At 46.2% G+C, this 25,649-nt stretch overlaps 10 protein-coding genes and 1 non-coding gene across 11 annotated transcripts; 6 read left to right on the forward strand and 5 right to left on the reverse strand.

Moving 5' to 3' along the window:
• The first annotated feature begins 534 nt into the window (after positions 1–534).
• On the forward strand, positions 535–3,080 carry V1513DRAFT_400512 (Cupredoxin). The gene is made up of 3 exons (XM_066895485.1): positions 535–1,244; positions 1,297–2,644; positions 2,703–3,080. Exons 1-3 carry the CDS (start codon positions 981–983, stop codon positions 2,849–2,851), a joined length of 1,761 nt encoding a protein of 586 aa, XP_066753208.1. The 5' UTR covers positions 535–980; the 3' UTR covers positions 2,852–3,080.
• A 173-nt stretch (positions 3,081–3,253) lies between these two features.
• On the forward strand, positions 3,254–5,596 carry V1513DRAFT_445653 (major facilitator superfamily domain-containing protein). Its single transcript, XM_066898139.1, has 5 exons — positions 3,254–3,815; positions 3,862–4,060; positions 4,112–4,589; positions 4,639–4,706; positions 4,762–5,596. The coding sequence occupies exons 1-5, from the start codon at positions 3,668–3,670 to the stop codon at positions 5,333–5,335; spliced, it is 1,467 nt and encodes a 488-aa protein (XP_066753209.1). The 5' UTR covers positions 3,254–3,667; the 3' UTR covers positions 5,336–5,596.
• A 1,903-nt stretch (positions 5,597–7,499) lies between these two features.
• Positions 7,500–9,234, forward strand: V1513DRAFT_78030 (uncharacterized protein). The gene has a single exon (XM_066900611.1). The coding sequence runs from the start codon at positions 7,874–7,876 to the stop codon at positions 9,197–9,199; it is 1,326 nt and encodes a 441-aa protein (XP_066753210.1). The 5' UTR covers positions 7,500–7,873; the 3' UTR covers positions 9,200–9,234.
• Positions 9,235–9,610: 376 nt separating this feature from the next.
• V1513DRAFT_445664 (Endoribonuclease L-PSP/chorismate mutase-like protein) lies at positions 9,611–10,550 on the forward strand. The gene is made up of 2 exons (XM_066898140.1): positions 9,611–9,928; positions 9,989–10,550. Exons 1-2 carry the CDS (start codon positions 9,817–9,819, stop codon positions 10,288–10,290), a joined length of 414 nt encoding a protein of 137 aa, XP_066753211.1. The 5' UTR covers positions 9,611–9,816; the 3' UTR covers positions 10,291–10,550.
• Positions 10,551–11,784: 1,234 nt separating this feature from the next.
• On the reverse strand, positions 11,785–12,781 carry V1513DRAFT_445667 (flavoprotein-like protein). The gene has a single exon (XM_066898141.1). The coding sequence runs from the start codon at positions 12,636–12,638 to the stop codon at positions 11,916–11,918; it is 723 nt and encodes a 240-aa protein (XP_066753212.1). The 5' UTR covers positions 12,639–12,781; the 3' UTR covers positions 11,785–11,915.
• Positions 12,782–13,235: 454 nt separating this feature from the next.
• On the reverse strand, positions 13,236–16,679 carry V1513DRAFT_445669 (uncharacterized protein). The gene is made up of 2 exons (XM_066898142.1): positions 16,179–16,679; positions 13,236–16,119 (listed from the first exon to the last, which is right to left on the reverse strand). Exons 1-2 carry the CDS (start codon positions 16,509–16,511, stop codon positions 13,423–13,425), a joined length of 3,030 nt encoding a protein of 1,009 aa, XP_066753213.1. The 5' UTR covers positions 16,512–16,679; the 3' UTR covers positions 13,236–13,422.
• A 1,439-nt stretch (positions 16,680–18,118) lies between these two features.
• Positions 18,119–19,925, forward strand: V1513DRAFT_458795 (FAD-binding domain-containing protein; the record flags this gene model as incomplete). The annotated part of the gene is made up of 2 exons (XM_066899715.1): positions 18,119–18,285; positions 18,338–19,925. The coding sequence occupies 2 exons, from the start codon at positions 18,119–18,121 to the stop codon at positions 19,923–19,925; spliced, it is 1,755 nt and encodes a 584-aa protein (XP_066753214.1).
• Positions 19,926–20,371: 446 nt separating this feature from the next.
• Positions 20,372–22,256, reverse strand: V1513DRAFT_78249 (uncharacterized protein). Its single transcript, XM_066900612.1, has 2 exons — positions 20,691–22,256; positions 20,372–20,645 (listed from the first exon to the last, which is right to left on the reverse strand). Exons 1-2 carry the CDS (start codon positions 21,854–21,856, stop codon positions 20,588–20,590), a joined length of 1,224 nt encoding a protein of 407 aa, XP_066753215.1. The 5' UTR covers positions 21,857–22,256; the 3' UTR covers positions 20,372–20,587.
• Positions 22,257–22,464: 208 nt separating this feature from the next.
• V1513DRAFT_t58 lies at positions 22,465–22,538 on the forward strand. Its single transcript has one exon. It is a non-coding gene; the product is annotated as a tRNA-Asn (tRNA).
• Positions 22,539–22,583: 45 nt separating this feature from the next.
• V1513DRAFT_380254 (uncharacterized protein) lies at positions 22,584–23,306 on the reverse strand (the record flags this gene model as incomplete). Its single annotated transcript, XM_066895033.1, has 2 exons — positions 22,584–22,829; positions 22,881–23,306. The coding sequence occupies 2 exons, from the start codon at positions 23,304–23,306 to the stop codon at positions 22,584–22,586; spliced, it is 672 nt and encodes a 223-aa protein (XP_066753216.1).
• Positions 23,307–24,041: 735 nt separating this feature from the next.
• V1513DRAFT_445682 (Ctr copper transporter family-domain-containing protein) lies at positions 24,042–24,867 on the reverse strand. The gene is made up of 2 exons (XM_066898143.1): positions 24,331–24,867; positions 24,042–24,280 (listed from the first exon to the last, which is right to left on the reverse strand). The coding sequence occupies exons 1-2, from the start codon at positions 24,816–24,818 to the stop codon at positions 24,169–24,171; spliced, it is 600 nt and encodes a 199-aa protein (XP_066753217.1). The 5' UTR covers positions 24,819–24,867; the 3' UTR covers positions 24,042–24,168.
• Between the last annotated feature and the right edge of the window lie 782 nt (positions 24,868–25,649).

The following is a 25,649-nucleotide window of genomic DNA, read 5'->3' on the forward strand; positions in this document are numbered from 1 at the left end:
GTTCAGATGCCGACGTCAGCTCCCTTTTATGAGGCTCTTTCTTTCAATCCGAGCTTTCACAACCAACGAAACTTTGCTATTACAAGAAGGCAAACTAATGAGAGCGTTTCTATTGCAACAAGAGGCAAAAATAAAGCCTCGGGACCAAAATGACAGCATCGAATGTGGATCAGGTCCCTGGTTAAGGTCCAGAACTTTAGTAAATGGCGGTCACCGAACCCGGCCTCGAGTAGACCCCTTACATGACTCTAAGTTGCAAGCGCTCATCCAGCGCGTTAGACGTGCATTATTGCAAGCAACCGCCGCACAAAATAATGCAAGCCGGGTTTCCGGGTTTAACACTGAAAAACGGGAACTTAGGTGAGAAATCCTGGCATGCTGTATTCGCAGTACCTTAGAATTTGCGAATAAAATTTTCGAATATTATTACTTGCGAATAACGAAAACGTATATGGTCCACTTCTGCGAATATTCGTATTTAGCCCTGCAGGTGTCTCTTGACTTCCTTCCGAGCTACTTGACCAGTTGTCTGAGGATACTCTTGCCGAGGAATTCTTGGCAGACATGCAGGGTTCAGCCTAACCTTGATATGAGTACAGGACCCTCAGGAGCGTTCTCATTACACACATTTACTGTTACCCCGGAGGGGTCTACCCCGCAGCCTTTCCCCATTTTCTCGGAGGTGGAGCAAATGATGGGGGCTACTTCCACCCCCACATCCAACCCCTCCTGAATACGACATGATGCGACAATTAGGATAGCCTTCGGCTGTTTTATTCTCGGAATCTGTCATCGAGAGGGGTTGGATGTAGATGCGAGTGAGCGAGTGAAGGAACCAATAAGTGGACGGGGTCAAAAGTCTGCGTAAATTAATTACTCAACCTATAAATTTTATCTTGAGATATCGAGCAATACATAATGAGAGCTTACACCCCACTATCTGACAGTCTCGAATTGAAAATCAGTAATCTTTGGTCGCTATGTTTACAATATCGTCGCTCTTTGTTACGCTTGCAATTCTAGTGCCCGCAATTCTTGCTCGGAGTCCACTGCACTATCATGACGAGTCATTCCTACCTGACATCATTTTACGCGTGACTGCTAAAAATATTTCCAACGGTTGTCTTGAACGTTACTCTGTCGTTGTCAATGGGACTTCGCCAGGACCTGAGATAAGGCTTCGAGGTGGGAAAACCTCATGGATTCGCGTGTACAATGACATGGACGACAAGAATCTCACTATGGTATAAGTTATTCGATAAGATGGTCCGAAATCCAAATACTAATAGGTATTAGCATTGGCATGGGCTGAGCATGGCAGCTTCGCCATTTTCAGATGGCTCGCCCCAAGGTAGTCAGTGGCCGATCGGACCTAGGCGCTTTTTTGACTACGAACTGCATCCTAGGATCGAACATGCGGGGACGTATTTCTATCACTCCCATATAGGCTTTCAAGCGGTTTCAGCGTCTGGACCATTGATTATTGAGGACCGGGACGAGCCGCCGTATAGATACGATGGGGAGCACACGATTTTCTTGCAGGATCTATTCCAAGCAACGGATGATCAAGTCGAGAAGGGGCTTACATCGATTCCGTTTCAGTGGAGCGGGGAGACGAGCAATGTACTAGTGAACGGGCATGGACTGCCCGTTGGAGGGAAGGCAGGAAGCATATCATGTTCACTAGCAGCCATTCAGTTGGAGCCAGACAAGACGTATCGCATCCGGTTCATCGGAGCGACTGCATTGTCCTTCGTTTCTCTGGGCTTCCAAGGACACAATAACTTGAAAATCATCGAAGCGGACGGCGAATATACACGACCACTACCGGTCGACTACCTGCAGGTAGGGCCGGGCGAGAGATTTAGTGTACTATTAAAAAGCAAGACTCGCAAGGAACTTCAGCGCGATAGAGCCAAAGGTATCAATCAATATTTCCTTCAAATAGAGACGCGCGAGCGTCCACAATCGATACGGACATACGCTGTCCTGACTTATCCGGGGGGAAGCAGTGATGTATCCACAGTGCCTTTGAGTCCTCCTGTGACTCTTCCTAACACAACACTTGGATGGTTGGATTACCAGTTGCGTCCATTGAAGCCCAACGACTTTCCAAGCCTTTCAGAAGTAACCAGAAGAGTGACAATAACCGTACAGCAGATTGTTAACAATTCCATCACGTGGGCGCAAAATGGCTACTCTTGGACCGAAAGCTTTCGGCAGTACCCGTATCTCGTTTTGCTGTATGAAGAGCAATATGCAATGCTCCCGTCATACGAATCAGCTATTGCAAATGGAGGGATGGATAACAAAACAAGGGCGTTTCCTGGAAAGCTTGGCGAGGTGCTGGAGATTGTCATACAAAACACTGGTGCGACGAATGGAAACCTTGATGTACATCCTTTCCATGCGCATGGTGTTCACTATTATGACATAGGCAGTGGGAATGGAACCTACAATGTCTCGGAGAACGAAAAGCGCTTGAAAGGCACAGAACCAGTAAGGCGGGATACGACAATGCTATACAAGTATAACCAAACAACTACGCCAGGTGCTCATGAAGGATGGAGAGCTTGGAGGTTACGAGTAACAGATGCAGGTGTTTGGATGATTCACTGTCATATCTTGCAACACATGATCATGGGTACGATGACGTTGTTGCCTTTTAGATCTTCATGATTTACTGACAGTACATATGACAGGCATGCAAACGGTTTGGGTATTTGGCGACCGCGAAGATATTCGAAGCCTCCCATATGAATCAGTTCAGGGTTATCTCACTTACGGAGGCGACGCATACGGAAGTAACACAAGATGGCCCAGGGTTATGCATTATTGGGACAGTAGCTGATCATGATGTTGGGAACAAACTTCTTTCATATGTAAACTTCAGTGTCTCGGTTCTTGGACGGACAAAGAGCAAATTAAAACCCTTAGTGTACAACAGCTTTCAGCGTATTCTGTATGCGGAAATAAAACGATAAGTGTTAAGTAAAATCACTTAGTTAGAGGTTGTAAAGACTACGATGAGTCCAATAACAAATTTAATTCCTAACTAAGGTACACTATCGATAATGCAGAATCGACAAAAATAGACATAACTGGAAACCCTAAACCAAGATCCGACAAACTCTATATATGACAAACTCAGACTCAGCAACGGTCTCGGTTTAAACCCTATCCCCGCCCTAGGGAAACGATGCTGCATTTAGTAGTCGATGTCCTCTCGCGTCATGCAGGATAGAAAGTACCTAATTACTGAAAACTCGCTTCCCGTCATTCGATCGTCCTTGCCAATTAACTGAAAATAAACTGTTAACTGTATTCTCGTTCTCTCGCAAGCGCTTTCTTCCTTGGTGTCCCGAGGTAATGCTTGTGTATGTAACATGTGCAGAAATGCGTCACGTGCGACGTTTGCCACGACCAGTGACAACGGGAAGTTAGTACTGGCAATTCGAGACAAAGATCAGTGGGTTTATAATTCTGGCGCGTTTCTGTTCTCAATGTCTCTTATCAGTCACCATATATATGTTCTCTCGCAATTATTTCGCCCTTACGCACTGAGTGGTTCTGCACGTTGTGATACAGATTTCTTCATTCTTAAGCTTAGTGGGTCATCCGTAGTCCACGTAGTGCTTTCGCGGTCTTAGGTCTACCGTTCGGCACTATGGCAGAGATCGAAAAGGAGAACCTCCTCGAGGAGCACAGTCATGAGACAAATCGAGGCCACCACTTTGTTCATATTGATCTACCTATCCAGAAACGAGTGGTGAGAAAGCTGGATCGGAATCTTATGTCGCTTGTCGTAGCACTATGTATGTGCCCAACTTTTTCCATACATTAATACTAACCTACTACTAGACCTCATGTCCTTCCTGGACAGAGCCAACATCGGCAATGCAGAAACAGCGGGCATGAGCAAGGACCTCCATATGAGTAACGCACAATTTCAGTGGCTCTTGACTATATTCTACATCCCGTATGTCCTCTTTGAGTGGTTGGCATTGATGTGGAAAATTGTGCCTCCCCACATTTGGGCTTTTGCGACCGTTCTTGTTTGGTATGATTTCTTCGAAGCTTGACCGAATAAATTGCTCATACATATGGACAGGGGCGTCGCGGCAACATTGCAAGCTGCTGCGTTCAATTGGCGAGGCATGATGATCTGCCGGTTCTTCCTTGCCATGGCAGAAGCTGGTTACGGCCCCGGAATTCCCTACCTTCTCTCGTTTTTCTACATGCGCAATGAGATCGGTTTCCGTTGCGGTATATTCCTCTCTGCCGCACCGCTTGCGACCTGCTTTGCTAGTGCACTTGCCTATGGTATCACTGCTGGCAACACACAGCTGGCGCCATGGCGATTACTGTTCTTGGTTGAGGGTTTACCATCTATCCTCATGGCCTTTGTGGCATTTTTCTTTCTGCCAGATTCTCCAGAAAAGTCAAGGTTTTTAACTCAGGAAGAAAAGAACGTTGCCACAGCCAGAGCAATCAGGCAAGTCGGACAGACAGGTGCTACACGTGTTGGAAGTATCAGTCTCAAGGACGTAGGAGAGGCATTAATTGACCCCAAGAATTGGCTCACTGCTGTATGTCCCACAAGCCCTCTTTGTGCAAATACTGACAATCCTGCTCCAGCTCATGTACTTCAGTTGCAACGTCTCTTTCTCTTCTCTTCCTGTCTTCCTCCCCACCATCCTCAATCAGTAAGCCACCCTTTCACTCCTTTGTCGCGTCATTGAACCCCTCTAATCGCCACAGAATGGACTTCACTACTCTTAACGCACAAGGTCTCAGCGCCCCTCCTTATTTGCTCTCATTTTTCATCTGCATCGCCTCGACCTGGATCGCCGACCGCACCAGTCAACGCGGTCTTGTCATCGTCTTCCTGTCCTGCATTGGCGGAACTGGTTACGTTCTTCTCGCCACCTGCCGTTTTGTCGGCGTCCGCTATTTTGGAATCGTCCTCGCCGCAGCTGGAATTTTCCCTGCTATTTCCAACCTTCTCCCATGGGTCCTGAACAACCAGGGTACCGACACCAAGCGCGGTGTCGGTATCGCTATGTTGCAGATGGTTGGTCAATGCGGACCTATCCTAGGAACGAGATTATACCCTGCAGTAGAACAACCATTATATGTCAAGGGTTCGGTGGTTTGCGCTTCGTTTATGTTCTTTAACGCCATCTTGGCGTTGGCGCTGAGGACTTACCTAAGCTGGAAGAACAAAAAGGCTAGTGAACGGGAAGCCGAAGCTTCCTTTGCGGATGAATCAGACGGGAAACAGCAGACTGTCGCTGTGGAAAATGAGGGATATGGTTTCAGGAACATCCTGTAAAGGTACTTTATGTTATTCCGTCACAAAATAGCTGAACATCTCGGCCATGGTTCATGCAGCGTTTGCGCTTTATGGCATGATTCTGCGACGTATCGCAGCAAGATATAGCGCAAATTGCAAGCTTGAGCCTGGTAAATACCTAAGACTTCCAGGGCAACTTTTCTCTTCCAGCTATTATATTTGTCTAGGGCTGTTGCGAATACGAATATTCGCAGATTTTAGCAATATTCGTTATTCGTATTCGCAGTTCACAAACGGTGCGAATAATATTCGCAAATTTTATTCGCAAGGTTAAAGCATGCGAATAAAATTATTCGCAGAATAGATTGCGAATACGAATAATTATCCGCTATTCGCAATATAGCACGTGACATAGACAAAATAAGCTAGAAACTTGCCTAATTAGGTAATAGCTACATAGCTTCCAGCTGGATCAACAACTTCCTCCTCCGGTGATCTCCTAGCCTTGTCTTAGGAATTTTCTTAATCCTCTATAAACACTGAACCCTCAACTATCTGACATTCGATATTTTAAGTTCTTTGTTTTCTCTTTTTTTAGTAGCAACAGATATAATAAAGGACGTACACATTCCTACCAAGCGTTTCTCTACCAAGGCCAGGCTAGCTTCAGACTTGCTGACCGTGGTAGACCCCTCCTGACCGATAGCATACGGTCAGGGTCACCACACTATCATCTACAGAGCTGGCGTACATCAGTGCTAGTAAAATCATTGCATACAGTTAGCATTTCATTTTATTGATAGCAGAGCGCTATCCCAGGTTTTTGTTGTACAAGTTTGTTTTTTCTTGCAATCGAGACATCGATATATAAAAAACTAACTACTCTGCTACTCAATAAATAGACTTTGCAAATTGCGAATATTGCGAATATTCGCAATCTAAATTCGCTGCGAATAATATTCGCAGATTTTATTCGCAACCCAAAATATTCGCAGCGAATATTCGTAACAGCCCTATATTTGTCATGGCTGACTGCATCCAGTTAGTCTCGGTTGTGCACGGAGTTATCGATTTGACGTGCATATTCTCTCGTCTTCTTCTCTATACCACCCCAGATAATGCAAATTGAGGGTTCTTAGGCAGGGTTAGCGGCTGACTTTCCTTTTTCCTCTTGCAAAGTGGAAAATGTTCTGCTTAAATCTAGCGACCAAGCCGCAGTTGTCGGCGTCCTGTTTTTGATTATTGCACGTTACATGTTAGGATTGAGCATTACAGTGACAGGTAACTTGCTGTAGCTAGATGAGAAAACGATCGCGTATAGATAGACTTTCTGCAATCGGAAGTAATGGTTTTGAAAGTGAAATATCGGGCGAGAGCGGTGAAAATCTTCGAAGAAACGGTTTCGTGAAAAAGCAACGCCATTTCAAAAAGATACTGATTCCGTCGATGACATAGTTGTGAAGTCATAGTCTCTAAAGACTAGAGACTCCCCGGAACCAATGCAATTATTAGAAAATACCCAGTAACCTCGGGCAACCGCGGGACCGGACTAAGCAGCGACTAACTCGCTAGATACTATCCTACGGTGCCCCAAAAATAACGTAGGCGAGCTGACGGCGAGAGAAAATGCGTCATCACGACGGAGCCGCATTGTCGCGCCCTGACGTCGTCACACGATTGAGCCGCATCATCATACTGAACGTCTGCGACGAGTCGAACACGTATCTACTCAGTCTGCTTTACGTTACAGTTCAACGTATAGTACGTTTGGAATGTGCTGCTATCGTAGAGATAATTTGATTGACTAATTCTAGTAGCGATACGGTGATTCTGAGACAGGATGGGCGAGTGTTGCGAGGATCCAACGTTGGAGGTTGCTACATTTTAAGGCTCTACAAAATCTTACTCAGCTACCCGGAGGGATCTGACTATCAAGCACTAGTGACCGGACCATTCGAAATATTGTGCTCTGGACTTAGCTCTTGTGGCGGTGTACGAAGGCGGAAGACTAACAGGAAATTCGTCAAACTTCTTGCACTAATCCTATGCTATTGAGTACAAGCTTTTTTTAGATTCCACTAACTACGGAAAAGAATGGAGCTTACGTTGTAGCCGTTCACGAGTGAAGTCACCACCCTTAATTTAGTCGAATTTTTTTTAATCGTTGCAGTTGTTATTTATGGGCCACGTGCGCGGAATCAACAATCGCGCTCGTTAATATCACAATTCCGCGACCGGCAATCACCTGAACATTTTTGGCATCTCATATTCACCTATGCGTTAGACACGTTGTCTGGTCGATCCGACCTTTGAAATGTAGATCTGCGTCCATGTGCTGGAGGAGAACCCGGTCTCCGAACGTCGCGTTTCATTTTATGTGCAGTCCTGCGGTTTCCGCGTGTGCGTGATTGATTATTTACTCCGCACCTACACTGTGTGATGGAAGCTGTTCGGTATGATTCCCTGACGTCGGTGTTTGCTTAGGCGAGTATATTAGTCTCTGTTTCTGTCTTGATCCGATTGACCGACACAACACCAATTGGCCGCTCCCTACTTTCCTCGGCCAGCACCGCGTCAATGCTCTCCTCCATCACAATAATCATTGGCATCGCGGCCATTGCCGCCTCGGCTGATATCCCGGCCAATATCAGACCTGATAATGTGACAAATACGACGTCTTCAGCACTAAATCCTTTCGGTACCGGTTTTCTGCTTTCAAATAGCAGCAGCGGTTACGTATATAATGCTACCGGTAACCTCACATCTCCCGAGCCAAGGCCGTATACACCTTCAGGTGGCCTAGCAAATAACGGTTCTGTACCTAACTACCATCCGCTCACCGATTACGATTATGAGTCATTGTTACTCGTGCTATACCAAGAATTCATGGAACTCGATCTTTTCGAATTCGGTCTTAGGACATTCTCCGTCGGAGAATTTGAACGAGTTGGCCTGGACGCCAATGACAGAGCGCTTATTGAGTTCATGGCCGAGCAGGAGCGTGGGCATGTCATGCTGATCGAGAATATACTTGGACCGTCTGCGATAAATCGTTGCAATTACACTTATCCATTCACATCTGTGGTGGAGTTTGTCGATTTCTGCCGCAAAGTTACGCGATGGGGAGAATCCGGAGTTTACGGATTCCTGGAGCACCTTGATTCGCGTGCTTCTGCTCAGCTACTTTTGCAAACAGTCACGACAGACGCTCGACAGGAAATGATCTTTCGCCAGTTTGAGGGGCTGTTCCCAATGCCGGTGTGGTTCCAGACCGGAATCACTCAGTCCATGGCTTGGACTCTTCTTGCTCCATACATTGCCGGATGCAGCATGGATTCTCCTAGACTTGCATGGCAAAACTTCCCGGCGCTCAATATCACTAACAATCCTAATCCCGCGGCACCGAACGCAACATCGCCATCTAACGCGACGCTCAGCACGGCATCCGCTACTGCGCCTTTTTCGAATTTCACTGGTTTGCCGGGAGGATCGAACATCACGGGATCGAACTTCACGATTATACCGGGAATCACCTCTAATCGCACTGGCTTCACCTTCCCCGGAAACGTGGTGCAGCTTGCCGGCGATTTCCCTGGCAAGCCCGTCGGCCCCAACAACAGCTATACTACCAATAGCTCCGCCGGTGCGCCTAGATTTGCGGCATGGATCTCGCAGTTGAACACGACGTACACGGTTCTCGAGAACGTGCAAAATGGAACAAATGGGTGGACGGCGACTACAAGGCAGCCTGGCGACACTATCTGGCCGAATGTTAGTGAAACTATAGTCAATGGTTCGATGTTTATTCTTGCTACGGATGCAAACATTTCGGTGACGCCGTATAACATTTCAGAACTCAATCCACATGTAGTGGCAGGACCCGCAGTATATTTCGCTGGATAATTGAGAAGGGATCGTTGGATATTATGACCGTGATAAAATTATACCTTTAAATAAAAATATGGGGTTAATCTAATTGTGAATTTGCGATGATGGTTTAATAATATAATATAAATTACAGTTGTCATATATACAGACTATAATTAAGGATATTGACTTAAACAAGACACACAACAACAAATCTCGTGTTTGCTGGTTGATTGGTAGCGACCGTCGTGAATCGAACATTATACGCCTGGTTTACATAAGAGTGGAAGCTGATAAGCAACATTGACATATTTATCTCTTACAAAGACGAGAAATCAAACATGATGTGACTTGATGTCATAGGCGCAATTATATTGCAATAAGAGGATAATCGCTTATTTATTTTCATTTCTACTGGGGATTAACATCAATTTATTTTCGCGGAATCACTCCCAACCTACGTTACCCTCAATATTACTGATCGTCGGCTAGCACCCTCTACCGTTCCCACAAATTACCTTTGTTAAGTGCAGCAAGAATTTTCATAAGGCCCTTCACTCTAATTCATTAAACCCAACCGAACTGCACTATTCCCGTGCCCATTGAAGTCAATCCTTTCTTGACACCCAGTAACAGTCCTTGTATAAATCAAGATGTCGAATTTGACCTATTGCAACTACAAGGGGTTTGGACAGAAGCAGCAGGAGAATTTTTGGTACAGCCAAGCAGTTCGGATCGGCGATCGCATAGAATGTGCTGGACAGGGTATATCCACCATTTTGATCCGAACAATTGTACTGATGACTGATTTTTCTCACTATGTAGGCGGCTGGGATCCAGAAACTGGTGTGATCTACAAGGAAATCAACGCCCAGATCGACCAGGCTTTTGCCAACGTCGAGTTGGCCCTGCAGACAGCGGGTGGTAAAGGCTGGGAACAGGTTTACCGTGTCAATTCCTACCATGTTCCCATCAACAATGAAGCTCTCGATGCCATGGTCCGGAATTTGAAACGGTACATGCCCAACCATCAGCCAATCTGGACTTGCGTGGGAGTGACGAGACTGGCTGAAGATGACATGCGTGTGGAGATTGAGGTGGTGGCACATGATCCTCAATCGCAGTAAACGTGATTATTTTCATGGAAAATTGGATGTACATACGCAATGTTCTTGAAACTTTTCAGTATTTACTATCCGTATTGTAATAAGTTTGGTTGTATAACGATGGTAAATAAAATAATTCACTGGCGTCGTAACAGCCATTAGTTCAAGGGAAAAGCATACAATATACTGCAACTGTTGATGATTCAATGATTTGAAGTAGGGGAGAATATAATGTTCTATTAAACGCTTTTCATTGAATAAATAGAAAAACCAAATCCACCAAACTTCGTTCCATAAATGCGAATAAATTCGGTGATATCCGCTGAACGACTATTCCCAAAGGAAATCAAATTTATATGAATCACTGAATAAATATTCGTATGTATCGCTGACATAAATTAGGTCAAGGTAACACTTAAGGACATTTGCATGTAGGAATGAGAAAGAACTGTGGCTGACTCTTGAGTAGAATAATAGCCTTGAATTCAAGTTGGTTGAAGTAGAAACAGCTCGTTCATTGACAATAAATAGATAGCATACAAAGAATGGAAGCCGCCCAGCCGCAGTCAAGACCGATATGAGTAACTTTTAAACACACCTCCCCACTAAAGTTTATTATATCTTTATCGGCTTTAAGAGGGCTCAGAAAGAAGCTTATCTTTTTGCTGGAGGTCCGCACCGCCACATTGTGGGGTTTTTTCAAGCCAAAAGCAAAAACAAGCACGGCTGATTATCCGACTTTTCACCTCGGGAGCTGAAACTCGCTAATTATTTTCTGCTCTTAGTTCAGATGACAGGGGAGCTGAGCCTTTACGCTACGTAGCGCCGATCGCGACTCATTCAGTCAATCAACGTGTCATGCATAAGCCGAAAGATCGACATCATGCGCACAGTAATATCTCGTCGGAGACCAGGCACACGTGTGCACGGCAAACACTTTAAAGTGGCATTGACGCGGAATGTTGTGTTTGTGTTGGCTGATATTTTACAAGAGATGTCAGTTACGGACTCGAAGGCACTTTCATTGATGGCGTATTACAGGATGTTGATTCGAACACAGTCACCCACAGTTAAGTCAGAATAACATTGCGTTGGGGGAATCGTTTTGTAGTCTCAGTGCCGCTGCTCCTTGGAACCGAATAAACACTAACCTATTTGGATACATATAATCAGCAGCACAATACCTTTAATATATGTTCTCACCAAACCAATCTCCCCTTATGTCAACCGAATCCGGGTTTCCGAGCTCCATAGTGACATCGCCAGTCGCAAGCCGCCCATTAATATTACATGATGTTCGCTCGCACTTACGCCAGTAATCAACTTTTCCTAACGACCCATGTCACGTTATGATTATCAGATTGGGGACCTGACGTACTTATCGTCATCCATGAGTCAACAGGTTTCACGATTCAAGTTGGGTGCTGCCCAACAGATTGAGCAGGGACTTAAAGGGCCACGGCTCCTAGTGACTCACGCGCTGCCCAACAACGGAGAAAGAACAGCAACGTAAAACCGTGTCGAAGTAAGAGAACAGGATGGATTAGAGCGAAAATATTTTTGTATAATTGAGATTTATCTCCCCGAGACACAGCGTTGTATCTCGACGACCTGCATATCAACGCCGAAGAAATACATATCTATAGCTATGATTCAACTAAGCCCTCCACAGTAGCAATAATGTTCACCAAAGTATCGTCTACTACTTTCTCATACTCCAATAAGAAGTCTGCGGATGCTTTTCCAACCCTATCCATTCCCCGGATGAACTCATGAGGAAGGTGGATCTCCACGTCACCTACACTAACAGGGTTCATCTTCAGCCCTTCTTCAAGCACCTGCCGCAACTGCAATCTGCACCTTCCACCTCCGTGTCCACCCAATGTAAAAATCGTGAATGGCAACCCCTTCCATTCGTGGTACAGATGGTCGAAGGCGTCCTTAAGTGCTCCGGGATACCCGTGATTATATTGAGGAGTGATAACAAGCAGGAACGATAGAGAGGAGACGATTTGGCTCCATTGTTGCGTCTTCAAAGAAGCGTAGCCTTTTCCTTCTTTAAGAGCTGCAGGAGAGACAAGCGCTGGTATCATATCTATCACCGGCCCAAGCGGCAACGGTGCCGTAGTAGAGTCCAGCACCAGAATGCGAACCTCGTCAGACTGCTTCAGGACATAGTCGAAACGAGAAACTACCCAGGACACGATTCCGGCCGTATTGCCATCGGTACGAAAGCTGCCATTGAGGATACCAATAGTTTTCATTTCGTAGAGTATTCCCTGTAGTTCCTTCCCCGTGGACAGTTTGGCGACGAGACTTAAATTCAAAAATGGCTTCAACCTAAACTGCTCACTGAACAGCGCACCCATCGGGTGTTCCGCACTTTGTCGCCCCACCGTTCAAAGATAACCATTTTATTCTAGAAATGCAGTGTCTCGATCAACGCAACGGTGCAGAGCAGAATATGCTGATTTGAATTCTATCACCATCGAGTATCCTCCATTGCACTGAATGCGATGATGCGTGTATATGTGTTTTTGAAAGACAGAGTCCTAATTACTTTGTATACCTAGCCTTTAGTTCCCACGGCTTGCCCGGCTACAATCTGAGATAATACAATGCCGAGTTGTCCCAGCTCTCCCGGGTCCTTAACGAACGCACGGCTTTTTTTAAAGTCTGTGGAGGTGGGGCCAAATTTGCAGTTGAATAGTCTACAGATACGCTAACATGAATGACAAGAAGGAGCCGTCTACGACCATGTTGGGGACACGGTTGCTGCCCGCGTCATAACGAGTTTCAACCGGAGCTCAGCGGCACAACTTCCTTTGCATTTTGGTCAATGGCATTCGCCATTCGTGGTTGCTAGTATGCGGCATTTGCACTTGGGTTTAGTTCCGTGGGCTAACTAAGGTTAATTGAATGACACCTACAGCATTGAGTACCTGTTTGATATTATTGAGTGTAATGGCTTTTTTTGTATTTTGGCTTGATTACATCCATTCTTCTTCCAATGCTCTTACTCCTCCCAAGAAGTGTTCATTTCACAGGTGTCTACTTTGGAGATAAGTCATTAGAGAAATGTACATTAATAGCCAATGGACCATGGCATCTTTTGCATCTATTATCGACATTACCGTTATCTAAATACCCATTTCAAGTAGCATATGCATGTGCGGAATTGAATCCATCAAACATTAATCCTCCCATCAATTCATCTGTATCTGCCAATTGGAAGCTCCGGTCCTGCCACGATCCATTGCTCATTAAGTCGTGTGGATCAAATACCGCAAGACTCGCCGCCCAATCCTCGCCACCAAAAATAACCGGCTCGTCTAATGTTTCCGAGGCAGTAGCAGATAAAGAATCGGTCGGCGGCAACTGTGTATTCGACTGTGCAGAACCCTTCGCGCCTGATGCGGCTGCGCTGCCAATACCTGGCAGCGAAAATTGCTCCGAAACGTACGGCAGGTATTGGTCTGACTTGGACTGCTGAAGTCTAGCACGCTCAATGCCGCTAACTATCTCGTGTCGCACATACTCCGCAAATACCCGCACATTGCTGTTGGGCTTGTACGCGCCATAATATGTATCACAGAAAAGTTTTATCCACATGTGAGTCTTCACAAACGCCTGATAGAGTCTATGCACGCTGCATATGCTGGCGTCGTCATAATGGAACGAGAAGTCAGGGGTAAGCCATCTCTCATCTTTCACTTCCTCGCACCTGTTCTCCTTTCCAGGAGGAATAGGGGGTAGCGTGATGTTCGGATTAGCGTAGTAAGCTTTAAAGAGACCATTCATTACAAGAGCAAGAGGATAGAAGAAGTTCCGCAGAGAGAATGGCACCAAGAGCCATTCAAACCCATTGAACAACCGGCGGTGGTACATGCACGTCGCAACGGTATCAAGCATCTTTAAAGCACATCGTAACCTCGCCCGACGGAACGTTTCAGCTGTCTCAAGATCTGGTGGAGCGTATGACCGAAGAAGTGATAACTGAAGTCGTAGGAAGAGCAGCTGTAAAATGAACTTTTGCACGAGGTTGTATGAGTCTTGTAGGCTAGACACGGCATTGTCAACCTGGATTACAGAAATCAGCGACTGGAATGAGCTGAGATGACTCTCCTCGAACTGATTGAGCTCGTCCGCTAGGGTCTGAAAGTCTTTCAAACTGAGAATATAATCCGGTCGCATTATTCGCGATAAGATTGTCCGAGCGAGCAGCGCCCATTTAATATGAGTGTGCATAAATGTCTGCGAAAATTGTTCGTACGGGGTAACATTATCTGGAAATCCACGAATTCGACCTAATGCAGTATCACACATCTCAAGGGGAATTGCAAATGGAAGAGTGAGATCAAGAGAGCGGTAGGTGTCGAGAATCACAAGCTGTGACCAAAGTATGCGCCACGTATCCTCCAGCGTCGGCGGCATGCCTTGTAACAATGAAGGGTCGCGATGCAATCCCATACTCATAGCGACTTGGCACATCATTCCAACAAACCCTGCTGAATCAGAACCGTCAGAACCGTCTCCATCCTCTGGTGCAATTATTTGATGTACTCGTATTCCAAGCAACACTTGTGCTACTCCAAGATTGGCTTTGCCCATGTAATTGGTTTCTCGGAGACAAGACCATGCAAATGCCTGTAAACGTGGTCCGAACAATACCGTGTATGAATTATCAAATCCAGCGTTCGACGGTTCCCAATCCGGCGGTAGAGACAGTCTTCCCAAACGTAGCAATACTGCAAATAGTGCGGCACCACGCATGTCATTTTTGCGTGTTGACATCCAAAATGGTTTGTCATCCGATGTGGCCGATGTGCCGTTCTTCTGCCGACCTATAGCTAACATTTCTTTCGCTTGCCAAAATTTACGCATATCGCATCGGAACACTGCAGGATTGACGATCGGAAACATGATGTTTATTGTTTGCATAAACCGGTCGATTAAGAATTCGCATATTGGACGATGCTCTAGACGCGGAAATAAATCGATGGGGTCCGCGGCAACGTTGAATATCTCTTCTACCCAATCCGTCATATTAGGGGGTATATATGAGACTTTGCGTGGAGGTGCTGTATCATGCGAGGTGTGCCCCTTCTCCGGGCCTGTCATTTGTCGGGATAATCCAGCCGCTCGCGACTCCTGTGCTTTCCGAGCAAGGAATTTTTTCGCTTCGTGCACTTTGTCGAGACATTTTTTTATAAACTCGTCCTCCCGAATGGCTGCGACTCCAGAAAGTGGACCGAAATATGTTAAACGGTTCTGTTTAATGCATATCTCGGGCTGTACTACACGCATGTCCATGGCGCTTGCGGATACTGACGAGACGGACTGAGCGTTCACAGATGTCGGTGTGTCTACTGTTGTTCCCGACGGCGTCATTGTAGGTGCCGATGAGATAGCGGAATAGAGCTGCGGGGGAGATACTGGTGCTGTTGCATTTAATTCTTGTGTTTCCGCTTCCTCTAATCCCGCGACAGAGACACCTGACTGGGCTAGACGCTGTAAGATACCTTCCATTCGCTCCATTCGCAGCTGCAGTTCTGTATACTCCGGCGTCGACTTCGGGTCAACAGAGTCTTTGCGTGGCCGCCCTTTCTTCGCCGGCGGAGGTTTCTCAAATATTTGTGATGCAGTCGCGGAAGAAGGTGATGTGGCAATTCCACTTGTTTGCGCCGGCTTGTGGGTTTGCATGGGCCTCAGAGGGCGAGCAGATGATTGGACGGATGTCTTCTGTTGGCGATTGGACAACGAACCACTGGTCCAGGGCTTGACGGCGTAGGTACACATGGACGTCGTATCATGAGCAACGCAGGCGGAGCATGGCTGATTTCGGTCGCACTGTGCCCATGTTAACCAAATCACGCGTTCGAATATACGTCGTCAAAGCCATAGGATACCTTCAGCTTTCGCTGGCGACAGCCGCCGCACACGACGGGAATTCTTCTCCGCTTTTTGATCTCGCGCGTATGCTCCAGAGCATGACTCGACACTGGCTGATATTGTTGTTTTTGTTGCTGCTGCTGCGAATATACAGAGAACTGTGGAGGTTGCAACTCTACTTGCTGGTCAGGAAGTGCAAAATGCGACAGTGAATGTGACGACGGAGCCGGCGGGAGCTGCGTAGAAATGCTTGAGCTCCTCGTTTCTGGCAGTTGTTGTATGACCATCATGTTTGGTAATGGCGGCACATGCGGAAGCGACCGAGTCGGAGCCGAAGAAGTAGTTGACATCTCGGAGATTGCGACTAATGCTGGACCATAAGTTGTTGATGCTCTCACAACCAAAACTACTGCTTCCTGATGGACGTTATCTTGATATTTTGCAGTCTTCTATGTGTAAGCTAACAATTTCGTAATTATCGATTCCGAGGAATACACATGTCGCCGGTGTGGAACATACCCAAATTGCGACTCGACGGAATTAGCGTGGTAGCCACGATATAATCCCCGTGTCGAAATCCGAAATCATAATAATAATACTTTAATCTAAGGGTTTAGTGCCTTACACACTTTTTGTAGGGTAAGGGTCTGCAAGGATAGGGGCAAGATTTTAGGCACTTTTTGAAAAGCTTCACGTGTGCAATAAATCTCAATCTAAAAGCAAAACAAGGTCAATCGTATTGCAAGGCGTGCGAACTGGCAGATTGTACCGAACGCTCGAATTGACGAAAGGTTTGACGACGACATTGAATAAAGAACAAGAACACGAGCTGGATGGAATTGCTGGAATTGCGTATCGAACGTGCGGAACTTATTCTGGGATATGATGGTTACGACATTACAGCCAAGGCGATAAGTGAGCTTAAGAAATACACATCTCCGGCGTTAATGGGGATCTCGGGGCTTTTAACCAGCCGCACTTGCTTGCGCTCATTAAGCGCCGGTTTTGCCGGTTTCTCCAAGCTATAATCCGCTAACCCCTCCCGGGGCCAGAAATGGCGATAACCGCTTACTTGTTCTCCCACCGGCACTCACGCGACTGTTCTCGCCCCAGCCTCGAGCTTAGGCTTTAGCACACCAGAAGCGGCAACAGCAGCATCGACCACATTATTGAGCCGCACAGAGGGGCTTGTGCGATCATCGCGGCCGTGAGGGCCAAACGAGCAAATATCTGCTGTTTCGGGCAGAGTCGGGGTTTGGGTTTCACGGATCCGAATACGAACCCGGGACACGTGCAGCTGCGCATGAAAAACACCAAAGGCCTCAAGGCGGCCACTGGAATAATACATGCTTGGATTATTGGCATCAAAATATGCTTCCTACTGACGTGTAAATGCTCAAATTGGATTAGAAATATCGAAAATTAGATGAGGTATTTGGGTGTCTGCTGACGCACACTTCCATCTCGGTTATTAACCGACTATCACAAAGGCAAACATTTCGTTTTCCGTCGAGATCTCCACCATCTCTCTAAACTTCCCTCGTCGCGTCGTTGCCCCTCTCGCCCCGCTCGCTTTGTTCACATTCACACCACACAAAAGTAGCGACAAATTGGCCGTGGCCAGCACACGCTTGGTCACTGAATCCGCTCTTCAATGGTCGCCCAAAATGGGTCAAATTTGCATTCATAGTCAGTGACATCTCATTCCATAGCCGCTTTTATTTAGATTCTTTAGGCGTCTAAAAGTACGATCTATTGCTGCAGCGGCGGGCTGAAATACAGATGCCAGACATTGCACAGCCTCTTTCATGTGACCTGACGCTTGATTTCGTCCAAGATCCACATATAGTATCTTCATAGGACACCGTTCCATTATTGGGGTCTAATTTAAAGGATTGATATTGCACAGCACTGCACAACACAGCAGCACCTTAATCGTCCAACAGTTAACCTCACAATGGCGGACTTCATCTATCCAAATAGTGGCCTGGGCCAGGGCCGGTTCAATCCCGACGGCTCTCCACGGCCAGGGTATCTGGCCAAAATGTATTGGGCAGTTATTGGTGCTTTTCTTGGAACTGCCTTATTGTTGCGGATATGTGACTTTGTGCTAGGGATGCAGAGGTGTGTCGTGATACCTGCCTTTCATGTACTGATTGTTCTAACCGAATGATAGGCAACGACGTTTGAATGCTCGGCCAAAATCAGTATTGGCAAGGCTATACGCAACGGTTACGTCAATTGGCCGGGTTTTGACATACCCCACTCCACCATATCTACAAAAGTACTCGGGCTTGGTGCATTTTCCATCCGTCGGTCGGATGCTGCTGGTCATATTATACTGGTGCTTACTGATCGGTTTCTTCTTTTATCGGAACCCCATCAAGACTTCCAGCGACTGGCTAAATGTGGCCTACCGAGCAGCATGGCTCTCCATCGCTCAGCTCCCACTAATAGTCTTGCTTTCTGTCAAGCGATTATCTATCATCAGTTTCATCACTGGCTCATCGTCCAGCGTCACTCTAAACTTCTTCCACCGGTGGGTCGCTCGTGCACTGCTCCTCACGACTACTCTTCACATGTTCTACATGATGCGCTATTACGCCTCCTTCAATTATCTAGTTATGCGGCTAAAGACAGATATCTTCATGCGCCGCGGTATAGGAGCGTGGTGCGTTCTAGCATGGATCGTTCTTGTTACAACCATTAGCCCAATCCGGCACTACGCTTTCGAGCTGTTCTTCGCAAACCATGTCATCTCAATAATAGCTTTTTTCATTGTTCTGATGAAGCACGCTCCAACATACGCGCACGTCTACATCTGGATCGCGATCGGTATCTACATCGCAGATGTAGCATTGCGATGGTCCCTCATCCTTATTAACAACGTGTCAACCTCTGGATTGAACTACCGGGCAAGTGTCAGTGTCGTTCACGACGCAAACACTCTTAAAATTGAGATTCCCTTGACATCTCTTCATTTCCTCAAGTGGAAGCCGGGCCAATTTGTCAGGCTCTCATTCCCCACAGTCGCGCCTTTCATGGCTCACCCATTCACCATCGCGTCATTTCCAGAAGACAGTAAAATGCTATTTGTTATCCGTGCCAAAGCAGGCTTTACGAGGCGCATACTTAAAAAGACTCTCCTCATAGGCCGAGATATAGAGAAGCAACACGATCACGTGGTCGCAACTGCTACGTACCCAGTTGTCATCGACGGTCCGTACGGAGGTCCTACTCGACCTTGGCAGCAATTCGATACGGTTCTGATCGTAGTCTGCGGTACTGGTGCAACGTACGGATTATCCGTTTTTCGTGACGTTCTGCGGGACAGAGGAGCCGTTCGAACTCTCCGGCTTGTGTGGATTGTAAGACATTACAGCGACATCATCACATTTCGCGAGCAGCTCGAACAAATCTTGGAGTCCTGTGGAACTGACGCCTCCGATCTCCCCATCCTAATCCAAATATTCGTATCCGACCGGTCGACAATTCCAATTCCTTCACAGGGGCAATCCGACTTTGATCTTTTTGTCGCGCATCTCAAAGACCTCGTCGAGGTCATACCTGGAAAGCCTGTCATTCGCAGCATCGTCCGTAGTGCCGTCGGAGAAGCTAGAGGCGAAACCGGTGTCGCAGCTTGTGGTAGCGTGAAACTTACGACGGAAATAAAGAATGAAGTAGTTTTGTTGGACGTCTTGGCCAATCATCCGGGATCGGATGCGCAAAAATGCTGGGTTCATTCGGAACAGTTTGACGCTTAGGGCAATACTTTGCCACGATGAATATGGAGCAGAAGGCAACGAAGCTGCTAACTAATCACACTTTTCTTGTGAGATAATGCCCTGAACGTATGTGCTCTCCTCAAATCCACGAAAGGTAGGTCTGCAATCTCGGAACAGATATACTTGCTCGAATGTGATTTCCAATGGTTCGAGATCGACCTTCCAACTCATGTGCTTATTATGTCCATCACTGGCGATCAGCAAACTCATTGCGCCTTTGAGACTGTTTTATTAACGCTGTCATCCGTCGTGACTTCTTGTGGCGAATGAGGTAGGTACTGGATATTGGTGAGAGTGTCAATGGTCTAAGTTTCGCAATTGTTCATCTTAAGAAGAAACGCCAGTCACTGTAATGTCTCGTCTTCTCTGCTTAAAGTCCGTTTCGTCAAATTGTTGCATTTAATAAAAAACGTATTGAGAAATTAACTACCGTTCATTTCATTCATAATAGTCATTGAAACTTAGCACAAAAGATGAAAGACGCAACGCAAATTCAAGCAAACACATACTATGCCAAATGGTATAAGAATACTTCCGTCACGAGCAAAGTAATCAGCAAGTCAGTGTGGCCACGACGATGCAGTACCCACAGATCACAGAAAACCTCCGTTGTAAAGAGCTGCACGAATCACAGATTAGAATTAGGTATTTAGGCTTCTAAAATGAGTTATCATAGAAGGGGATAAGTGGAAAATATCACTACAAATCATTAGCAAAATCCGCAACTATCCAGTATATACTTACAAAATAATGACGGCTATGTTGAATAAAATAAATCTCCACATAAAGCTGAACGTTTCCGGGTACGTTTTCTCTAATTTCTCTACATTTGCCCAAGGAAGAAGAACTGTAATAGTCGGTGTCGAGCCAGACTTTAAAATTTCGCCACTGTCGGGATTGTTACAAAGCTCATGACTTCCAGAATCAGCACGTTGAGATGGTATTTCACGTTTCGTGTCCACCATATATCTCGCAGATATTCGGATACCACTGCTAGCATCAGCAGTCACTAATGGCACTGTGTCATTCTGCTCTTCGGTTCCTCCCATTATTGCGACTTGTCCCGCTGGTTCACTAGTCGCACTGTTCCCGTCGATTGCTGCCTTGGTGCTGATCTGAAACGCATCAACTTGGTTCTCATATTCATCCTCTGGTTCGTTTAGAACCAAAATTTGTTCCGCGGTAGCAGGCAAGGGGGTACAGTCGCTACGACTGCCTTTTGCGTCACCAAACCACAGCAAACCTGTATCTATCTCGCTACATTTCACATAATCAGGGTCAGAATGGTGATTGTACCTCGTCAGGTCCTCCAGGGAGCGTCGACCAATCCGCGACGCAGAAGGCTTCCGCCAATGTGTCCAGCCTTTACTGATCCAAGACTTTGGCATATTGTCTAGCAGTCCAAGCCTATCATCTTCAACTTTCCGAAACGTGAGGACTCGAACGTGGCTTGAAAAGGAGACTCGCTTCTTATTAAGGCGGCTATTGTGAAGTTGGTTTACTATAGACGTGTTGCTTGTCTTGCTAGACTTCGGCGATAATATTGGGATTCGAGAGCCTTGCAAGGATTCTGCATATGACCGTGGACAAGATCGCAAGATATGGCTCCTATTGGTGACAGGAACGGGGAGTTTCGAATACATGTGCCAATGCGTAGATTTTAGGCTCAGGCACAGTGACTTTGAATTAGATCGGAGAATTGATCGACGCGGTGACGCCGCGAAATCGTATTCTCTTGCATACCGACCAAGTAGTCTTGCATCAGTGCAATGAGCGACGGTAAGCGATTCTGAATCTTGTAGAGTTGTGCGTGTTTGGCTCTGTGTAGCTACCATGACTGAGCCAGCGGCTGCACTCTTTCTAATTGATGCATATCTTAGTGAAGGGCACCCTGTTGAACGATCGGACATGCTGACAATTGGTATCTGCCTATCTCCATAATCATATCCAATTCTGCCACAATGGTTCTGTATACAATTTAGCAAAAGATGGATGCAAGTAAGCTAAAACAACTCTCACGATTGTGTCGATGTTCAAACCCACTGGACGAATGTAACACATTGATGTTGTCGCTCAGTCCAATTCTATTAGCGTGTTCTGAAAATTTTGAGATATTATTTTGATGCAGCAACTGTTTGATGAGGAAGCGCAAACGGTAATGAGGGACACTGCCCATGCTCTTGCATTTAATATTTTCTGTCCTTGTTCCGGAAGAATCGTAAATGTGTAAAGCCAACCCACAAGAAATGGAAAGATACTCTCATGTTTACTGGCAGATGAAACGTCGTCCCAGTCCGATTGCGACCCGGGCGGCAGAAAACTCACGTCTTATCCCATGCATTCTGAACACAAACGAAAGCAATCTATAGCAATCAACTATAACTACCAATATAAAACGTCTAGCTTATCCAATTTCTTTTAAATACAAAAAGATTAGAACGAATTACATACAATCGAAAAGGGTTAGGTTAGGAGTTTCATTTCTAAAATAACACTGATCCCTTCACTGGGATCACATGACTGGATGGCCAAGCTGGTTAAGGCGTACGGCTGTTAACCGTAAGATCGGGAGTTCGATCCTCCCTCTGGTCGCTTATTTTTACCTTTTCAAATTGCTCAGGTCTATTAGAGAGTATTTTACATAGTAACCAATACCAAGGAGAACAACATCGTGCCCAAGAGACCAGCAGAAACCATGGCACTGCTAGCAGCAGAACTGGAAGCAGCAACAGTGGGAGTAGCAGACGCGCCGGACTCCGAGGCACTGGCAGATTCCTCGGAATGAGCGAGCGAACCCTTCCAAGGAGCGGAACTGGCACCAGTAGCATTGACACACTGGCTCGAAACCTGTGCACCTTGGGGTGAGATCGTGACATCGGCGCACTAGGAATGTTAGCATCAGTTTTGAAACAGCAGTAAACATCGTAGACCAACATTGTAGAGCTCGCCGTCGTCAGAGTAGGAGATCACCTGGATTGTACCGTCCAGGTAGCTACTTCGGTTTGCAGGATAAAGGGAATCTGGAATGGTAACATTGGGCAAGCAGAAGGGGCCGGCGCCGATGGCGAGGAAAGTAGGAACGAGGGTGATATTGAAATTGTCATTGCTGGAACAGTCGGACGAGGATGGGCAGAAATTGATCTCGATACCAGAATCAGGGTGTGAGCTAGTCATCGCGACGGGTCCGCCGTCCGGATTAAAGAGCGTACGATTGTTTGAGAAGTCGTTCTTTCCGCCGCAAGGAGCAGTGAGCTGCGTAGCGTGGTTAGGCCCACGCGAAGTGGGGTATATGAGGTTCAAATGTGCTTGCGCGCAAGCGAAGAGAGTGAGTAAGATCGATGATGTGGTAGTGAACCGCATTGTCTATGCTGTGTATGCAGAATATATATCTGTGTGCACAGAGTAAAAGGCAGAGGGAAAAATGCGCAGGCGGTTTCTATTTATTATGCAATATACGAGAACAGAGTGAATATATTACAAGGTGACAGGATTATCGATCAACAAACACACGCGCTCGCGCCAAGGTTGTTTCGTATTCTTGGCTCACCGTATCGGGCGTCCATTCCCTGGCATTCCAAATCAATTAATCAATTACTAAAGTATTCTACATAACATCGCAATATTAATCAGCGAAACGCTCCGGTCGAGTAATAGCACATGACTGCTGGCGAGTGCGCGCTGGCATCCGTCACAAGCAATAAATGCTCATCTATCCTCTCTCGCGTAGTGGCCTTTACATCTATTCATTGCGAATACTTGTAGCTAATCAATAGGTTAGCTAAAATGGCATTCGGAAGCCAATAAATATTCCTTGGGCATTGCTGGAATTGGCCCGATAATTGCTGTTTTCTACCCACTAACCGCCATACCATTATGAAAATATATGACCATGTTATTTTAATTCCTCAGTATGAATGTGCAGTCGAAAAACACCAAGAAATGTTGAAACCTTAATCGAACGAGATGGAACTTAAAATCGCAAACCCCAACCCACTTTGGTTGTGTGGCGGCGTGAGCAAAAACGAGCAAATTTCCAGTCTGTGGCTGTGTTGTTGTGCAGCAGTTACGCCACGCAAATTCACAACTGAGATTCAGGCACAGAGACAAGAAGCTAACATTGATTGGATTCTATTGTATTTACAAGCACAAAAGTAGTAGTAGTAGTAATTAGCACATGTTTACTGCGACAAGACCTACTCTTTTCCATGCATCCGGACACAAACTAATTTCTCTCAATATTTGAAGTGAATCGACCGAACAGCAGCTCACCGAGAAAAATTCCGCCTAGGACCGAGAGGAAGTAGCCAACGTTGAATGTCATGACAGCCAACATCCTGCAACATTATTAGCAATTGCCTTAAACTAGAAGATAAACACAACGCACAATAGATAGGCCACGCCGGAAAGAACGAGTTGAATGAGAGAGAGTGGAATATCCATTGAAACACGCCATGGCCGGACGTTGCGGAACTGCAGTGGTCGCTCCGGCTCGATCGTCGCTTCGCCAGTAGATTTCTCAAAACTACCTGCATTTACGTCCATCTTTAAATGAGCTGTCGCGATGTTGCCTGCCAATTGTTGGGCTCGTGCGTTGATATATCGTTCAGTCCGGTGCTTGAGAATGTGAGTCAATCTGTAGATGACTGCAAGCACAATGAGGAAAATGCATGTGCCGGTATACTGCCCGCGGGAAGACGGAGTCCATTTTCTGGAGAACAAGAAGTCGAAGGTTGAAGTGTGGAAGGACATCGACGACATGGACGTACTCTCCTCGGTCGACGTCGGCATGGCCATCGCCATGCTTGTAGAACTCATATCCATCGGCATCGTCATCGTCATCGTCGTCGTCATCGTCATCATGCTGTTGTCCATGGTAGCCGTGACTGAAGAGATTGTGGGATGAGGAGGATGGTTGTTTTAAAGGTAGAGAACTTCCACGTAGCGGCTTGCTTTGGCTTTTTGTTTACACCAGTCGGAGACGCCGCATCAGCCAATAATGCAGTGGCTGATCCCTGGCAGCCCGATTGATATTCAACTTTTCACTTGCCGCATCGTGCAATCCATAATCAACCAGCCAAAAAGGCAAATATCCTCTAATTATCCTTTTCTTTTTTCCCCATTACTACTACCCTCTGGGACTCCCCAGCCGTTGTTTATTCACCCATCAAGATGCATTCAAGAGGCAAAAGCGGTACACCAAATCGAGCCACGAGCCGCATGCACGGACGCCTTGCCCGGCGAGCGAAAACGAGCAAATTTTGGCCGCTTCCGGCATAGTAAAGATGTTTTCCACCACCAGAATCTTCACATTATTAGTTATTACTTTATTTTCTGTAGCTGATATATATCTCTAGTCGGACTACATGCTAAATGTTCTACTATTGAATGTTTCTGTAACAACTGGAATCACGCGTACCACATCACATAACGGCTGCTCGGCTGATGCTCCCTTCGTCTCGCTTGCTAAGCGACCAAAAACCGATTTGTTTTCGTGATCATCGTAGATATTTTATGCAATGTGCGGGAGAGTCTAGAATATGATAGAATGATAGAGATAAAAAAGAGAACATAAAATTATATCTCAAATACGCTCTGTTGGTTTAGGGTATTTTCAATGTAGTCAGGACAGCCAACGGAAAAATTTAGCCACATACCATGCGGCGGTGGCGCAGGCTATATGTTAGCCTCACGTCTCCGCTGATC

This window comes from Lipomyces chichibuensis, assembly GCF_038497645.1.
Source record: "Lipomyces chichibuensis strain CBS 12929 unplaced genomic scaffold V1513scaffold_18, whole genome shotgun sequence".
Lineage (NCBI taxonomy): Eukaryota > Fungi > Ascomycota > Lipomycetes > Lipomycetales > Lipomycetaceae > Lipomyces > Lipomyces chichibuensis.

Coding starts and splice junctions, on each gene's coding strand:
- V1513DRAFT_78030 (XM_066900611.1), top strand. CDS start 7,874: ATGCTCTCCTCCATCACAATAATCATTGGCATCGCGGCCATTGCCGCC.
- V1513DRAFT_400512 (XM_066895485.1), top strand. CDS start 981: ATGTTTACAATATCGTCGCTCTTTGTTACGCTTGCAATTCTAGTGCCC. Junction 1,245..1,296: donor ACGACAAGAATCTCACTATG/GTATAAGTTATT, acceptor AATAGGTATTAG/CATTGGCATGGGCTGAGCAT. Junction 2,645..2,702: donor CTTGCAACACATGATCATGG/GTACGATGACGT, acceptor TACATATGACAG/GCATGCAAACGGTTTGGGTA.
- V1513DRAFT_445664 (XM_066898140.1), top strand. CDS start 9,817: ATGTCGAATTTGACCTATTGCAACTACAAGGGGTTTGGACAGAAGCAG. Junction 9,929..9,988: donor CATAGAATGTGCTGGACAGG/GTATATCCACCA, acceptor CTCACTATGTAG/GCGGCTGGGATCCAGAAACT.
- V1513DRAFT_445682 (XM_066898143.1), bottom strand. CDS start 24,818: ATGGACAACAGCATGATGACGATGACGACGACGATGACGATGACGATG. Junction 24,281..24,330: donor TCCGGCGTGGCCTATCTATT/GTGCGTTGTGTT, acceptor ATAATGTTGCAG/GATGTTGGCTGTCATGACAT.
- V1513DRAFT_445669 (XM_066898142.1), bottom strand. CDS start 16,511: ATGTCAACTACTTCTTCGGCTCCGACTCGGTCGCTTCCGCATGTGCCG. Junction 16,120..16,178: donor GTCGCCAGCGAAAGCTGAAG/GTATCCTATGGC, acceptor ACATGGGCACAG/TGCGACCGAAATCAGCCATG.
- V1513DRAFT_445653 (XM_066898139.1), top strand. CDS start 3,668: ATGGCAGAGATCGAAAAGGAGAACCTCCTCGAGGAGCACAGTCATGAG. Junction 4,590..4,638: donor CCAAGAATTGGCTCACTGCT/GTATGTCCCACA, acceptor ATCCTGCTCCAG/CTCATGTACTTCAGTTGCAA. Junction 4,707..4,761: donor CTCCCCACCATCCTCAATCA/GTAAGCCACCCT, acceptor TAATCGCCACAG/AATGGACTTCACTACTCTTA.
- V1513DRAFT_78249 (XM_066900612.1), bottom strand. CDS start 21,856: ATGTCCGATCGTTCAACAGGGTGCCCTTCACTAAGATATGCATCAATT. Junction 20,646..20,690: donor AACATAGCCGTCATTATTTT/GTAAGTATATAC, acceptor AATGATTTGTAG/TGATATTTTCCACTTATCCC.
- V1513DRAFT_445667 (XM_066898141.1), bottom strand. CDS start 12,638: ATGGGTGCGCTGTTCAGTGAGCAGTTTAGGTTGAAGCCATTTTTGAAT.